This window comes from Bufo gargarizans, chromosome 6 (assembly GCF_014858855.1).
Source record: "Bufo gargarizans isolate SCDJY-AF-19 chromosome 6, ASM1485885v1, whole genome shotgun sequence".
In the NCBI taxonomy this organism is placed as follows: domain Eukaryota; kingdom Metazoa; phylum Chordata; class Amphibia; order Anura; family Bufonidae; genus Bufo; species Bufo gargarizans.
The window spans coordinates 89,346,889-89,363,931 of record NC_058085.1 but is presented as its reverse complement, the minus strand read 5'-3'; the positions used below and the strand labels follow the sequence as shown (position 1 = coordinate 89,363,931).

The 17,043-nt window shown below is 45.7% G+C and overlaps 1 protein-coding gene across 1 annotated transcript in view; it reads left to right on the top strand.

Moving 5' to 3' along the window:
• Nucleotides 1–17,043, top strand: part of ITCH (itchy E3 ubiquitin protein ligase) — an 86,147-nt gene that overhangs the window by 62,191 nt on the left and 6,913 nt on the right. The window contains exons 8-19 of the mRNA XM_044296775.1: nt 1,752–1,929; nt 2,208–2,303; nt 2,948–3,125; nt 3,829–3,889; nt 4,402–4,486; nt 5,609–5,737; nt 5,859–5,931; nt 6,120–6,191; nt 8,966–9,054; nt 9,135–9,294; nt 9,739–9,872; nt 11,889–12,029. Coding sequence (XP_044152710.1) covers nt 1,752–1,929; nt 2,208–2,303; nt 2,948–3,125; nt 3,829–3,889; nt 4,402–4,486; nt 5,609–5,737; nt 5,859–5,931; nt 6,120–6,191; nt 8,966–9,054; nt 9,135–9,294; nt 9,739–9,872; nt 11,889–12,029 — 1,396 coding nt within the window. The remainder of the gene's footprint in view (nt 1–1,751; nt 1,930–2,207; nt 2,304–2,947; nt 3,126–3,828; nt 3,890–4,401; nt 4,487–5,608; nt 5,738–5,858; nt 5,932–6,119; nt 6,192–8,965; nt 9,055–9,134; nt 9,295–9,738; nt 9,873–11,888; nt 12,030–17,043) is intronic.

Sequence of the window (17,043 nt, the reverse complement as noted above, 5' to 3'; positions counted from 1 at the left end):
ACTATTTAGTAAGATGTTTAATTTTACATTTTGTAAGCAAACGATAAAAAAATATTAAAAAAATCTGTACAGAGTTGACATCTTTTTCACCTATTGCAATCATCTTCAGGAGCCAGGGAGAGCAGGAGTTCATGACTGTGAGGACTGGTATGTGCTGTGTACTGAGTGGCTTCCAGTGCTGGGCTTAGGCAAGAGCTGCTCAATACAGATTTTAGCAAAACAACTGGGCGAGTTCAAGTAAGGGACCCCACGTTTTGGTAAGGGTATTTTTCACCAGTTTATACCACCCTCAGCTTGGACAACATAGTGACAGATTACCTTTAAATTGTCCTTTGCTTCCTTATTGTGGAAAATGCTATAGGGGTGCTGCCACACGTCGAGGCTCTGCTGCATTTTGAATATGATAAAAAAGCGTACCATTTGCGCAACAGCATACATGCGAAAAAGGCAAATCACACAGAGCAAAACTGAATGATATTTAATTACAAAATTTGGAGTTACATTCGTGTAATTTGAAATCTGCTGTGTGTTCCCTACCTGGAAGAAAATCGCCATAACTGTAGGTATGTTGCTGCAAAACCTAGCATCCCCCCTCCCCCCCCCACATTCAAAGCGCAGCATAGCCGCAACGTGTGGCAGCACCCTCAATCTGCTTCTTAATATTGCCATAGAAAGCTGGATGACCTCAAATAAAGATGAGAGCCACCATTCAAGCACCCATAAGAGTCGTCTCCCTGCTTTCTCAGATATGTGGATCACATGTCTGCCCAGCTGTGCAGTAATGCAGGGTGACCGGCCCTGTGGGTGTTTGAGGTCAGTAAGTATGGCTCATTCCCCATACAGAAAAGAGTATGCAGTACCAGTCTGAGGAAGCTCAAGTACTCACTTGATCTCTGCTGAAACTGAGTACTAATAGTACTAATAGTGAGGTGGTGTACTAAATAGATAGTGAAAGAAGTGTGTGGCGGTGGAGATAAAAAGCCCTCTGTCGTGATCATGATTATTGGCGGAGCTGATCTGGGCCTGCTTTGTCTGGGGACACCTGGCAGTCGTGTGATTGCAGGGTCCTGTAGGGACCGCAGCATTGTGCTTCCTCTGTCCACTACATAGAGCTCATTAAGCGCAAGAGAAGACGGAAGCTGGAATAAGCTGCCTCTGTGTGCTCAGAGACTGGGTCTCTGGCTGTTTCTGATGGGCGCCTTTCAGACGAGCGGGTGTCACACTGCGGACTCGCAGCGCAGCACCCAAGTGTTATCCAGTACATTCCAAACCAGTATAATGCTATGTGACCCCGGCAGTGCTGGAAGGTCAGGAAGGGTGCTGCGCTGCGAGTCCGCAGTGTGAAACCGGCTCGCCTGAAAGTGGCCATAGTGGGGGGATCCAACTTACTCTAGCTGAATTGTGGGAACATTACTGGACGTGACACTGAAAGACAGTATGGCAGATTTTATCCTGTCAAGACAGATGATTGCTAAGGTGTTAAAATGATCAGACTTCGGGTCACAATGGAGGCAACTTTCCCATCTCTATGATCATGTTCAGGTATCACATAAATGCATTGACTTATTGATAATTAGCAAAAAAATTAAAGGGGCCTATGTCGGCAGATTTGTGCCTATGACACCGGCTGACCTGTTACAATCAGCTAGTTTTATAGGTATAAATCGGTATAATGCTATGACAGGTGCCCTTTAAACCTTTTTTTATTTTTTATTTTTTCTTCAAATGAGTGATTCTTTGCTTTTTTCCAGCCCCTTCTAATAACGCCCTCTTCAGTAATTCAGAAACCACTGCAAACCTGGCAGGCAGCGGTCCTCCTCCTGAGACAGATGCGACACCCGGCATCCCTCCTGTTTCCAGTCAGGTTCTTCCTGTCAACGTTGATAGCCAGAGAATCGGCAATGTCGCCCAAGGAGCCCTTCCTCCCGGGTATGAAGGCATAAGTGTCATTTACTGATATTGTCTGTTCTGGCAACCAGCATAGGCATACTTTCTGTAGAAGGGAATACATGATAGAAGGCAGTGATTGCCTGGTATTCCTGTATTTGGACAGTGTTTGTCATGTGAAAGTTTTCATTTGTAATTGTAAGATTATGAAAGTCTTTGGTTGGTTTTCATGTCTTGCACGTTCATACACGGAATTCACAATGGGAAGCACAAATGTGTTCTATGTGTAGATATTTTATGTCTACTGTCCCTTCTCACAGTTGGGAGCAGCGAGTGGATCAACAGGGACGTGTGTATTTTGTGGATCATGTGGCAAAAAGGACGACCTGGGACAGACCAGAGCCTCTCCCCCCTGGGTAAGAACTGATTGATCCGTTTAGGCTGCAGTTATGTTAAGGGATGCATTACACAGCCTGATGTGGCAGATGATTGTTGGGAGGCGAGCGTTTCCTCCCAGCTAGTGAAAGAGACCACTTACATGCAGTGAACTCCTCTGCAGCATGGGGAGGAGCGATCGCTATGCCATCACTCGTCCCTATGTTGTATAGTGGTTTGACTGCAGCAGATCTTTATTAGACACAGCGATCTGCTGCCTGAATTTTTTAACATTTCATTAGATTGGGATTGCCCAATGATCAAGCGTTTGCTCGTTCATTGTGCAATCGGCAGCAGTATTATACTGCCAGATGATCGCTAATTAGCATTCATGCGAACGCTCTTTAGCGATTATCTGCTGAAAAATCGTGCAGTGTATTACAGGCTTTAGGCTCTGTTCACAACAGAAGGCACAATGCTCTGTGGCACCCATTTGCTTTCCCCAAGCACTGCATGTGTCAAAAACGGTATAATACTGCTACCAGAGCCAAAATGCCGACTGTGGAGCAACCCTGCCAATAAATGTCAAATACTCTTGTGGACTTTTCTTCAATTGCCAAGACTGCTTTTTTTTTTTTTTCTTTTGAATAAAAAGTTTTGGGTTTTTTTGTGTTTTAATTTTCAGGTGGGAGCGTCGTGTAGATAACATGGCGCGAATCTACTATGTAGACCACATAACACGGACTACCACATGGCAGAGGCCCACCATTGAATCTGTACGTAACTACGAGCAGTGGCAGCTTCAGCGTAACCAGCTGCAAGGGGCAATGCAGCAGCAGTTCAACCAGAGGTTCATCTATGGGGTGAGTGTCTGATATTACCGCAGTGAAGTGTTTGTACTAGGAATTGCAGTGCTAACCTTTGGTCACATATAGAAAGGGCAAAACATCATTTGATTAACAACTTATGTCACTGCATAGACATACTGTGGTCTACACCCTCCCCCCCCCCCCCCCCCCCCCCGGATCTTTCTACATAGAAATACTATTCTATAAAGCAGGACCCAAAAAAAAAACAAGTATGGTGCCAATAACTGGCTGGGTGAAACGGTGCATATAGTTAAAGATGTCTGGGATTTTGCTGCTGATGGTTTATCCTCAGGATAGGCCATCCGTATCTGATCGGTGGGGTTCTGACAGTAGCTTTTCTGCAGTAGCTCTGCTGCCTGTACTACACAGCTCTGTCCATTTTGTAGTGGACAGAGCTGGATACTGGCGCTCTCCCCCCATTGAAGTGACCAGGAGCAGCTCTGCAGTAACCAGTACCATTCACTACAAAGTGGATGGCGCTATGTGGCTCCAGCACTGGAGCTGATTTTCTGGCTGCTGATCAGCAGGGTGTTGGACGCCCTGTTGATGATATTGATAGCCTGTCCTGAGGATCTGTTGATTTTAGAGGTACTTTGTCTTTAATTTTTCATATATTTCAAATGAGCAGTGTTAGAAAGACATACATGTGCATACTAGTACAGATATGTTTTAGCATTTGCTGTTTTATTTCTTCCAGAACCAAGATTATAGTCAAAATAAAGAGTATGATCCCCTGGGGCCCTTACCTGCTGGATGGGGTAAGTACACGGGTTAGATGCTACTTATCCGTTTACATCTGGGTATTTTAAAGAGGACCTGTCACCACAAAACGCAGTGCCATCTGAAAGCCCCATGATATTGAGCAGGAGAAGCTGAGCAGATTGATATACATATTTTTGTATGAAAATATTCAGTAAAACCTGTTTGGTTTTTATTACTTCCTGTGAATACCGATCGGTACAAGAGGAAGGTGTTTTCAGTGACAGATGTCTTTCTATGCACACTTGTACAGACAATGCATAGTCACTGATGACCCCTAGGTGTTCAGGCAGAAAAAGCAAAGATATAAATGTATAAAAAAAACATATATTCATCTGCTCCTCGGCTTCTCCTGCTCTATAACATGCTGCTTTCAGATTGCGTTGCATGTTGTGGTGACAGGTCCTCTTTAAACCCTATTTACAATGCACAAAAATGGAAGTTTCTGGTAACCAGCTCATTATTTGACCTCTGAATTTACCATGAAATGTTATGCTTTCATTTATTGTAGAAAAGCGGACAGATGGGAATGGCAGGGTGTATTTTGTGAATCACGCTACACGGACAACTCAATGGGAGGATCCAAGAAATCAGGGGTAAGTCAAGTGGCCGTTACTAACAATAGTAGTGGAACAGGAAATTTTACATAGTATTCATTGTATGTGCGTATTTTATTTTAATTTTTTAACTCGCATACTGATATTGTTATTTTAAAGGGAACCTGTCACCAGGATTTTGTGTATAGAGCTGAGGACATGGGTTGCTAGATGGCGGCTAGTGCATCCGCAATACCCAGTCCCCATAGCTCTGTGTGCTTTTATTGTGTAAAAAAAAAACGATTTGATACATATGCAAATTACCCTGAGATGAGTCCTGTGCATGAGATGAGTCAGGGACAGGACTCATCTCAGGTTAATTTGCATATGTATCAAATAGTTTTTTTTCCACAATAAAAGCACAGAGAGCTATGGGGACTGGGTATTGCGGATGTGCTAGCGGCCATCTAGCAACCCATGTCCTCAGCTTGATACCCAAAATCCCGGTGACAGGTTCCCTTTAAGTCTGTTGTAATGAAGGGTTCCCTTTACATTTGGATTCATTACATAAAAAAGAAAGACCGCCTGGATTCTGCACCGAAACGTTGCCGTCAGCCGCTCAGAATCATTCTTCCATTGTCACAGTTTACAGCCGTGACCATGCTAAGAAAGAACGTGGCCTTTCTTGTCGTGGCTATAAACCGTTGCTGCATGAATCGCAGCACAACCTCTCATTGAAAACAATGGCAGAAACAGAATCTGTGCGGCACTTGGCGTTTTTTTGGTGCACATAGAGGAGCTCCCCTGCCTAGTGTTTGCCTTTTTGGTAAAGTAAATAGACGTGTATTCGCTCACCCTTTTGCAGCAGGACCGCACCTCTTGGATTTCCACAGGACTGTGTCAGTCCAGTCCACCCTCTGTGCTGGGAATTCTGGACACATTTTCTGGCACTTGTGGTTAAAAACTCCAAATCTTTATTTCAAGCTCGTAAAAACATCATCATGCAATACAAAAAAACAAAGCTTTTTTTTTTTTGTATTGCATGATGATGTTTTTATGCGCTTGAAATAAAGATTTGGATTTTTTTTAACCACAAGTGCCAGAAAATGTGTCCAGGATTCACAGCACGTTTTGGTTTTTGGTGCAGTGTTAATTGTATTCATTTGTTGTTGTGTATTTCAGGCAACTGAATGAAAAACCACTGCCAGAGGGCTGGGAGATGAGATTCACTGTGGATGGTGTTCCATATTTTGTAGATCACAATAGAAGAACCACTACATATATTGATCCTCGGACTGGAAAATCTGCCTTGTGAGTAGTCATCGTTTATCATGAGAGTGACGCTCGTTTGTCACGTGCTGGTTTTTACTAGTTTTCTGACAACAAAAACAAACCGTAAAACATTAGTCCTCTCCTTTCTCCCTTTGTACAGAGATAATGGACCCCAGATCGCCTATGTGAGGGATTTCAAGGCCAAGGTGCAGTACTTCAGGTTCTGGTGTCAGGTAAGTACATGCTTGTAGTTGTCAATAGAGCTTTTAAATCTGGGCAAAGATAGTTGCACCCAATCCCGCCCCATTTTTCAACTGCACTGTATTTTATAGTAACTTTATTATGCATTAAATTTCAGCTATTGTTTTTTTTTGTTTTTTTTTTATCAATTAAATTAAAAGTTTTCACTATTTCATTACAGCAACTCTTCATGCCGCAGCACATCAAGATCACAGTCAATAGGAAAACTTTGTTTGAGGATTCCTTTCAGCAGGTCTGTAACCATGAAATAAGTAAACTCCACTTTAAAGGGGTTATCCAGGTACTGATGATGATGACCTATCCATAGGATAGGTCATCATTATCAGATTGGCAGGGGTCAGAGTCCCCTGCCAGAGCTCTGGGGTGCGCAGCTGGCCTCCCGGGCCAGTCTGTCTGGTGGCCAGGACCATGGCAGTGCACATAGGCACACACGTACAGAAGCTCCCTTCCTAATGTGAACTGATTGACATTACTGAAGGGTAGTGGCTTACATTTGCACATGATGGACTGCAAAGCAAAGGACCATTCAAACCCATGTCAACTTCATCAGAAAGTTAGACAGAAATCTCAGTGCAGTGCCGAAAGAGTTTACATGATCATATTGACTGGGTTTCTACTTTTTGGTCTCGTTTTATTGAGTGGTATATACAGAGAACAAGGCAAGGTTTTACAATATCTTGAGATCATTCTTGGTATATCAGATAGAGTATAAGAAAGAAAATCAACACATTCGGGGGTAAATACAGGTAAAGGAGGCAAGTGCCACACACCTTTCCGAAACTTCTGTGGCCGCCTCTTTCTGAACACATCCTTTTCATATAGGAGTATTTCATTTACTAGGGCAATCTGTCATCCAGAGCAGGGCTATTCTGGACTAAAAACAGTGTCTCTAAGAAAGCTTCTAGTATGGTGGGGCCATTGTTCTTCTGGTAAAAAACCTAACGAGCAAATCTCAGAAACACAGGGGACCGGTTAAGATATCATTTCCAATAAATCCTGATAATGACATAACAGCATTGCTGCCTTCCACACCTAGTTGTGCTCTGTCTATAGACACTGATTCCCACACTGGCCAAAGGTTAGTGGCCTTTAAATATCGTCTGGACTTTCTGAAGTAAGTTAGTTCCAGTAACCCAGGATGATGGGCATCTCAATTGGCTGGCCAGGAAATGCAATTAGAAGTCTGGAAGGATATTCCCCTGACCTTTGGGAAGAAGGGTCATTATATTGATTCGCCCAGCTATTGATAAGGGCAGAGTTTCCCAAGCTTTAAATACTAGAATACTACCATATGCCTATTTTACATCAGTATGTCGTCTGCTCATCCATACTTGCCAAGATATCACAGCTAAAACTAAGCAATTGGCTGGACTAAATAGAAAGTTCAACACTGCTAACCCTTAAAGGGACACTGACAGGCCCAATTAGCATATTTAGGTATATATATGTCAGTACAGGTCTTCTAAAGTCTATTAAAATCATCTAAGTAGCCCCCCTGTCCACCTTATAAATACCGAAATATAAAGTTTTACAACCTGCTTGTCCGGTCACCAATCTGCCCAAGGGGCAGCGTTTCATGTCAAAATGCGCCCAGCCAGCCGCTCCCAACTGCCGTTCTGAAGCCCCGCCCAGCTCATCAATATTCACTTCGCTGGGCGGCGGCTACAACTCTCCCGACTCACGATTCTGCGCATGGCCCATTCAATCCTCTGGGCACGTCCTCCGTCCAATCTTCAGCGCATGAGCCCGGCACTTGAGTCATGAAACACCGCCCCTTGGGCAGATTGGTGACCGGACAAGCAGGTTATAAAACGTTATATTTCGGTATTTATAAGGTGGACAGGGGGGGGTTACTTAGATGATTTTAATAGACTTTAGAAGACCTGTACTGACATATATATACCTAAATATGCTAATTGGGCCTGTCAGTGTCCCTTTAAAGGAGGATTTTTCGTGGGATTATGGGCTACAAACTGGTATGCTTACCAGATAGGGCGGCCCCTACAGATGCCACCACTTTTTTTATTTTTATTTTTTTTCTAAAATACCCCTACGTTCCGGCGCCTGATATTTTAATTTACAGTATAGGTACAGGGAGCAGTCGACAGCCGGGTTTCTCAATGGGGAGAAAAAACAGCTCCCCTTCTCCCAGCCAGGGAGAAGGAGATGCCCATTGAGAAACACGGCAGTCTCCTCCTCCCTGTACCGATACTGTAAATTAACATATCAGGCACCTAACGGAGGGGTATTTTAGAAAAAAAAAGAGCTGGCATCTGTAGGGGCCGCTCTATCTGGTAAGCATACAAGTTTGTAACCTATAATCCCATGAAAGGTCCTCTTTAATGATCTTGTAAATGTATTATTACGTTGGAAAATGTTGCTGTAATGTGACCATTAGCGGTTTATAAATCACCTATTTATCCCTTGGGGTATCTTGCCATGGAACAGGACAGTTCTCCTAGCTGGGAAGGAGAAACTTTAAGACCGTGGTCAGTTGTGGCACATAATTCCCTCTATGCACATGGTCTGGAATCCCCAACAAAATACTGATTATATTAGATGGCAAGTTTTGCATTTCATCCTCTGTATCAAAAGGGTGAAATCCACAGCAAAAATCCAAAAGAAAAATATAATGTGTAGGGCGTGCTGTGGATTTGGGCAGCATGCCTAAAATCCACATTGAATTCTTCCTTCCCCTGTCAATAGGACTTTGTAAAACGTAATTTACTTTGTATAACATGTATGAGCCTAGCCTTCAGGGTTTGGCCTGTGCAGTTTTTTCTTCCATAGTCATCTCTGTGGCCCACTGCCTGGCTATGCCTGATTAACAGGTCTCTGCCTATACATAAATAGAGATCTGCCAGTCAAGCCGGCTAGGGAGCCACCCAGATGACTAGCTGTCTGTAATAAAGGGGCCCTGCCTGGATTTCATGCTGCTCCTGTTAATAATAGACTTGTACAGTGTAGGACTAGTTAATTACCCATTGATTTCCTTGTCACATTTAGATCATGAGCTTTAACCCACAAGATCTGAGGAGAAGACTTTGGATTATCATCCCCGGAGAGGAGGGGCTCGATTATGGAGGAGTTGCAAGGTAACACCCTGAGCTATGGCATGAAGTATCCAGACTGAAAAGTCCCATACATGTTTCATACCTTATTCTTTTCTCCACAGGGAGTGGTTTTTCCTCCTGTCCCATGAAGTCCTTAACCCCATGTATTGCCTGTTTGAGTATGCTGGAAAAGATAACTACTGCTTGCAAATTAACCCTGCCTCCTATATCAACCCCGACCATCTGCGCTACTTCCGCTTTATTGGCAGGTTCATTGCCATGGTGAGTTCAGGTTTTTGAAGGTCTATGAGGAACCCTTGTAAATGGGTTTTCAAAGTTCAGGATATCGATGGCCTGGCCTCATGGGGTTCATCTCCCAGCTCCCACAGCCGATCAGCTGTTTAAAGGGTTGTGGTTCTCCACGAGTCAGCTGCCCACCAGTCCAATACTGGTGGCCTATCTTCAGGGTAGACCATATATATCCTGAAGCTGGAAACTTAACTAATAAGAGTGTTGGGTGATATGTGGTGAATCTCGCCAATGACTGAAAACTAATATTCTCTAAGTGATAAACACCGTAAGATGCAATTTTATAATAATTTTCCTCAGGAATAATTAACCGTGCATTATTAAAAAACGTACTTGGAAACAATCCAAGTTCTTTCCACATGTACAATAAGTTAAGATTTCTTATGTGGTCATGTTGGATTCATCTCCTCCTTATAGGCATTATTTCATGGCAAATTTATAGACACTGGTTTCTCCTTGCCATTCTACAAACGCATATTAAATAAGCCGGTGGGGCTAAAGGACTTGGAATCTGTGGATCCTGAGTTTTACAATTCTCTCATCTGGATCAAGTAAGTGTTGACTTAAAAATACTATATAATTTCTCTTTATTAAAGGGGTTGTGCAAGCAGTTTATATTTATATTGTCGCTCCATGTGAGTGGTACTTAATTTTCATTACACTACTCATTGTCTTCCTTGCAGTGGCGTAGTGTAATTACAAGTACTCCCTTCATTCAAGTGAATGGAGCAAGTACTTGTAATTACACTCACTTCTGAGACGATGGGCAATGTAAGGAAGAGGAGGCAGCACTCGCATGGAGTGACACATCCTCTTCAGACAGCTGATAGTCATGGGTGTCGGGTATTGGAACCCACTGATCAGATATTGATGACCTATCTTGAGGATAGGTCATCGGTAAATACTGCCTGCACAACCCCTTTATTAGGGTCCATTCACATGTCCGTGTCTGTTTTGCGGATCCACAAAACACGGACACTGGCAATGTGCATTCCACATTTTGCGGACCGCACATCGCCGGCATTAATAGAATATGCCTATTCTTGTCCACAATTGCGGTCAAGAATAGGGCATGTTCTGTTTTTTTCGGGAACGGAAATGCGGACCCGGAAATAATGAATGGGTCTGCAATTCCGTTCCGCAAAATTTGTCAGGGGCCTGGTCTGTAACTTTTAGGCCGAAAATGGCAATTTGTAATTTTTTATAATTTTTTCTAATAAAGGGTTTAGGTTTTATTAGTAACATAGTTTAGAAGGCTGAAAAAAGACATCCATCTAGTTCAACCTGTTATCCTGCAAGTTGATCCAGAGGAATGCAAAAAAAAACAAAAAACCCTGAGAGGTAGAAACCAATTTACCCTAATTTTAGGGGGGAAAATTCCTTCCCGACTCCAATAAGGCAATCAGAATAACTCCCTGGATCAATGACCCCTCTCTAGAAGCTATAACCTGGAATATTATTACACTACAGAAATACATCCAGGCCCCTCTTGAACTCTTTTAGTGAACTCACCATCACCACCTCCTCAGGCAGAGAGTTCCATAGTCTCACTGCTCTTACCGTAAAGAATCCTCTTCTATGTTTGCGAGACAGCTCAGCGAGACAGACCAAAAATAAGGAAAAGAACAAAGGTGGCGCTATGCAGATATATTTTATTGAATAGCTCACTAGCTATACTAAGTTTTTAATTACATGCAATTACAAAAGTGTTCAGATCCAGGTGCTGGTTTGAAAAATGTAGACCATGTTTCGTGACACAATCCCTTTTGATAAATAAGCCCCAGTGGGGTCACGCATGGTTGTAGAGGTATGGCAGGGTGCTGCCTGTGAATGTCACTATAAAAAAAAAAAAAAAAAAGTCCGGATCCGTCGTGTACTCCATTTGCCAGAATTACACGCCGGATCGAGAAAAATGCGTAAGAACGCATTTTTCTTTCTTTCCGGATGCGACTTTCCAGCTTTTTTGGTAAGATACTGATCCGGAAATCCTGAAGCCAACATCAACGTTTTTTTTTTCAGGATCCGTCGTACGGATCCGGTATGGGGCTGGATCCGTACAACAAAAAAAACGTTGATGTTGGCTTCAGGATTTCCGCGCCAGCCAAGCCCTTCCTACTTCCTGGCGCAGACGCAACTTCCGGATCCGTCGTTGCGTCGTAACTGAAGATGTTAGGACGGATCCGGAATAATACATTTCAATGGGCAATTATTCCGGATCCATCGATGCGGCAAGTGTTCAGGATTTTTGACCGGAGCAAAAAGCGCAGCATGCTGCAGTATTTTCTCCGGCCAAAAAACGTTCCGGTCCTGAACTGAAGACATCCTGATGCATCCTGAACGGATTTCTCTCCATTCAGAATGCATTAGGATAATCCTGATCAGGGTTTTTCCAGCATAGAGCCCCGACGACGGAACTCTATGCCGGAAAAGAAAAGCGCAAGTGTGAAAGAGCCCTTAGACTCATTGTTGTCGAGAATGAAACAAAAATGCTAAGACTTGGAAATAGAAAAAAAATAAAATTCATGAAAATCCGCCACAAAAAAGCATAACCTAATTGTTTTTCACAGAGAAAACAACATAGAAGAGTGCGGCTTGGAAATGTATTTTTCAGTGGATAAGGAACTGCTTGGTGAAGTTAAAAGCCATGACCTAAAACCAGATGGGAGCGATATCCAGGTGACCGAGGAAAACAAAGAGGAGTACATCAGGTAAAATACATTCCTCGACTGTTGTCTGACAAGATGAAGTGGCACTCTACTTTACTACCCTTCATTTCTCGCCCATATTCATTGGGGGACACAGGAACCGTGGGTATAGCTATGTCCTCTAGGAGGCGTTGACACTAGTAAAAGCTGTTAGCTCCTCCCCTGGCAGCTATACCCCCTCCAGCCTGGAGAGAGAGCTTCAGTTTTTTTTAGTGTCAATAGGAGGCAAGACCTCCCTGCAGATTTTTTATTTTTTTTTCCTTCTTTTCAGGTGGGAAACAGCGGTTGCCTCACCTTCCTGTTCTCCCGGGGGAGCACACCAGCGTTGGTCCGCCACGCTGCCTCCTCCCCCACAAGAAGACAAGGTGGACCAGGCCAGCTCGCTACCCTGCATCCCGCCAGCAGAAGGGTCACCTAGGTCCGCCAAAGAGAAGACCCTCCCGCCATACCAGACTCCTGCCACTCCAGTGCCAGCTGCTGAGGAGGTGACCCTGCTGGAAAAGGTGACCTTGCAGGTTCACTTAAGGAGGGTGAAGAGAAGAGGATGAAGATGAGGTGAGTACACGGGATTAGGTAAGTATGTTTGAACCCTCTTTGGTGGCAATAGTTTCCTAGGGTTGGGCGCCAGGAAACAGGCATGAGGCTTTATTTATTTTGTAGCACCAGGACCCCCTCTCACTTCCCCTCTAGGCCGACGGCTACGTGGCCACTTGGGGGGTTAATAATATCCTGGCAGGCACTGCTTAACACAGCGGGAGGCCGTGCACAGAGGATTAGTGATTCCGCTACGAACCGGGAGCCGGTTTCAGGTGAGCGCGCTGCCCTCTCGGCCGGCCAGGGTCATACACTGTTGTGTCCCCGGCCGGTCCCGCAGCTACCACCAGGATCCACCCTTTTCGCGAACGGGCACCATGAAGTGCCGCTCCGGAAGGGTTAACGCCCGAACGATGCCGACCGCCGCAAGGGATTCCGGCCCGCGATATTCCCATTCCGGGGTGAACACCCCCGGCCGGTGGGCGCAAGCGACCGCTTCTGCTCTCTGCTCATGGTCCCTATGCGCCCTGGCCGACCGACAGCTCCCGGTTAGCCGTGCGCGAAAACTTATGCCAGGTCACAGCTTTATCCCCCGCTGTGGACCGGGACCATGCAGGTGCAATGTGCCTTAAGGTTAAAACAGTTAACCCCTAACTGTCTCTCTGCCTACTTGACGCTGGGCATCCTAGTTTCATAAAATAAATATATATAGAAAAATGCGCGTTCATACGGACCCCCCTCCCCCTCCTCAGCCCTCATCACCGCAGGACCACCCTGTCTGTGTGGTACCAGGCTGGGCCTGTGTCCTATATCGGACAAAGGAGGACCTCTCATAGTTCCCAATCCGCCCTCCAGGGTCGTTGGTTGATAATCCTCCACCTGCGCAGATCCATGGAGGACAGCTGAAGTATTCCCAATCCACCCTCTGCGTCGTGTGGTTGATAGTTTTCCATCGCACTTTAGTACAGGACCTCCGGATTCTCAATCAGTCTTCCGGGCCCTTTGGTTGATAATTCTCCACCTGCACGATCCAATGGGTGTGCTACCTGTATCTACATTACCTCTCAACACATGACTAATGTCTAGGTCACGTCAGCCCTCTGGTGATCATACTTTCCACCGCCCATTCCGTGGGTAGGCTACGAGACTCCCCACACCAGACGGAGCGGAGTTGCTGTCACGTCTTGCCACGCTGATAAACGTTCCATTCCTGGAACGGAACACTCTTCTATTTCTTCTTCCTCCTCGAAGAGAATGGCTGCCGGCCTCTCCTTTCTGTATTTCGGGACTGCGGAAGGTGTTCGAGGCGATCTGTCTGCATTGGAGTTGCACGGACGTGGACTTGAGGGCTTTGAGACTGACTCGGAAGCTTACCACCTTTCTCTCCTGAGAAAGAGATCCGGAAGCCTGCGGCGTGGACGCCCTGATTTCCCCTTGGCAGGGGTTCTCCCTCCTTTGCGTTTTACTCCCTTCCCCCTCCTACCCAGAGTTCTACGGAAGATCAGGATGGAGGATATTCCGACTATTCTAGTCGCCCTTGGGATTGGCCGTCGCACGTGGTACGCCGACCTCGTTCTCCTAGGAGACGTTCTTGGTCACTGCCACTCAGCGATGACCTTCTTTCGCAGAGTCTGGTCTTCCGTTAGTATTTAAGATCTCTTTGTTTGCCGGCGTGGCTATTAAGACCGCTATTCTACGCAAAGAGGTTTTTTCGGCGGATGTCATCCGTAAGCCTGCATCGTCCAGGATCTAGTCAGGAACTGGAGCCGAAATGTTCTGCCACTTCGTTTTTCTCTCCCCACGGTCCTGTCCTTGCTACAATCAGGGTTGGACCTTGGTCTGACCCGGAGTTCTTGAAGGGTCAGGTGCCGGCGCTTTCTATCCTTTTCCAGCGCCCTCTGGCCCCCCTGGGCCTGTAAGGACCTTCTTCAGGGAGTGGCACATATGGTTCCCCCTTTACCACCTTGGGATCTGAATTTAGTCCTCTCAACACTCCAAGCTTCCCCTGGAGCCCTTGCGGGAGATTTCTCTCCGACTCCTGTCCTGGAAGGTAGTTTTTCTGGTTGCTATAACTTCCATCAGACGGGTGTCTGAGTTGGCGGTGCTCTCTGCAGAGAACCCTTCCTGGTTATTCATAGGGACAAGGTGGTTCGCCGGTCTGTCCCTTCTTTTCTTCCGAAGGTGGTCTCTGACTTCCATATTAACGAGGAAATTGTCCTTCCCTCACTGTGCCCATCTCCTTCACACCCTAAGGAAAAGGAGTTACACCATTTGGACGTTGTCAGAGCTCTGAAAATCTATTTAGCAGCCTCCAGTCCCTTCCGCCGTATGGATCCCCTTTTTGTCATTTCGGAGGGTCCTCTAAAGGGATTGGCGGCTTCCATGGTGGCAATCACACGCTGAATTCGGTCTACAATTGCTGAAGCATACCGCGCCTGAGGCAGGGTTCCGACCTTAGGTGTCACGGCTTACTCCACCAGAGCGGTGGGCGCATCTTGGGCTCGGAGGAATCGCGCTTCAGCTGCAGAATTGTGTAAGGCGGCTACTTGTCCTCCTTACACACATTCACAAAATTTTACCAGGTGCATACTTTGCATTGGCGGACACTGCCTTAGGCCGCATGGTCTTGCAGGCGGCAGTTCTTAGATGCCTGCAGGGATGCTTGCTTCCATGGGTCTGTGGTTTTTCCCTCCCTGTAGACTGCTTTTGGATGTCGACCACAGTTGGGCAGTTGCTGGTTTGAACCCCATTGGGTCCTTTGGCATGGTGGCTGTTCCATGTTTTTTCTTTGGTTGGCTTGCTTCTCCTACTGCGTGTACACAAACTGAAGCTCTCTCTCCAGGCTGGAGGGGGTGTAGCTGCCAGGGGAGGAGCTAACAGCTTTATCTAGTGTCAACGCCTCCTAGAGGACATAGCTATACCCACGGCTCCTGTGTCCCCCAATGAAGAGCTAGAAAGAGATTTTACTGGTAAGTTATACAAAAATCTCCTTTTTAATGATTGGCCGCTGTTACACCAATGTCTCCGAGACTACACCTTTCTTTTTATGATTGCATTTTCTTCATTTTGGGCTAAAATATTATTTTTCAATTGGTCTTTTGAAAAATTATTGTGCCACAAAAGGTTTGTCTACCTGAATCGTACTTTCACTTTGTGCCATAATAAACCTTATCTGTAAAGGTCATTGACGCTTATTTAAGCCACATTCTTATCAGTAAGATGAGCTATAATGAGTGCTTGTAACTTAAGAGATGATAAGCCTGTCAGCTGAGCTGCCTTAAAGGGATTCTGTCACCAGTTTTTGACCCCCACATTTAAAAATATGGTTATGTGCATGGTGCCCTTGTGATTCCTAATGTGGTCTTATAAGCTAAATCTGTAGGCTCATTGAGTGTAAAAAACGTTTTATCTAACCTGTCATTCATCAGATTAAGGTGCCCAGGAGGACGCTCATGTCTCCAAGATGCCGCCCGCCGCCGTTCGTGCACAGCTCCTCCTTTGCAGTCCTGCTCCAACGGTCTTCAATCTGCCCAAGGGGCGGCGTTTCACCTCTCTTGCGCCCAGCCAGCCTCCCCCAACTGCCGCTTTGAAGCGCCGCCCAGCTCATGAATATTCAGTTTGCTGGGCGGCTTCTGCGGTCCCCGCTCTGAAGCGCTGCGCTGAACAGTGCCCTGCGCATGCGCCGGATCTTGTGAAGTCGGGGACAGTAAGCGCCGCCCAGCGAAGTGAATATTGATGAGCTGGGTGGCGCTTACTGTACCGGACTTCACAAGATCCGGCGCATGCGCCGGGCACTGTTCAGCGCAGCGCTTCAGAGCGGGGACCGCAGAAGCCGCCCAGCAAACTGAATATGCATGAGCTGGGCGGCGCTTCAAAGTGGCAGTTGGGGGAGGCTGGCTGGGCGCAAGAGAGGTGAAACGCCGCCCCTTGGGCAGATTGAAGACCGTTGGAGCAGGACTGCAAAGGAGGCGCTGGGCACATCGCTGATGAAAGCAAAGGAGGAGCTAGGCACGAACGGCGGCGTCGGGCGGCATCTTGGAGACATGAGCGTCCTCCTGGGCACCTTAATCTGATGAATGACAGGTTAGATAAAACGTTTTTTACACTCAATGAGCCTACAGATTTAGCTTATAAGACCACATTAGGAATCACAAGGGCACCATGCACATAACCATATTTTTGAATGTGGGGGTCAAAAACTGGTGACAGAATCCCTTTAAGGAAAACAGTAAAAATGCAGAGCCTGCTACTAGAGAATCTCAAGGCTGTACAGAGAAAGGGGCTCAAGACCAAGTGAAAAAATGATTTTTAGCTCAAAATGTGTACTATGCAGTAATATATATATTTTTTTTTTTTATTGCCACCAAATAGTGTGCATAGCCTTTAAAGTATTGCTTACTGCTTTCATTGCACACTTACAGGCATTAATATAGGCATTGCCACGCTATAGCTTTCTAGCTCTTGTACTATGGCAATGCTCAGG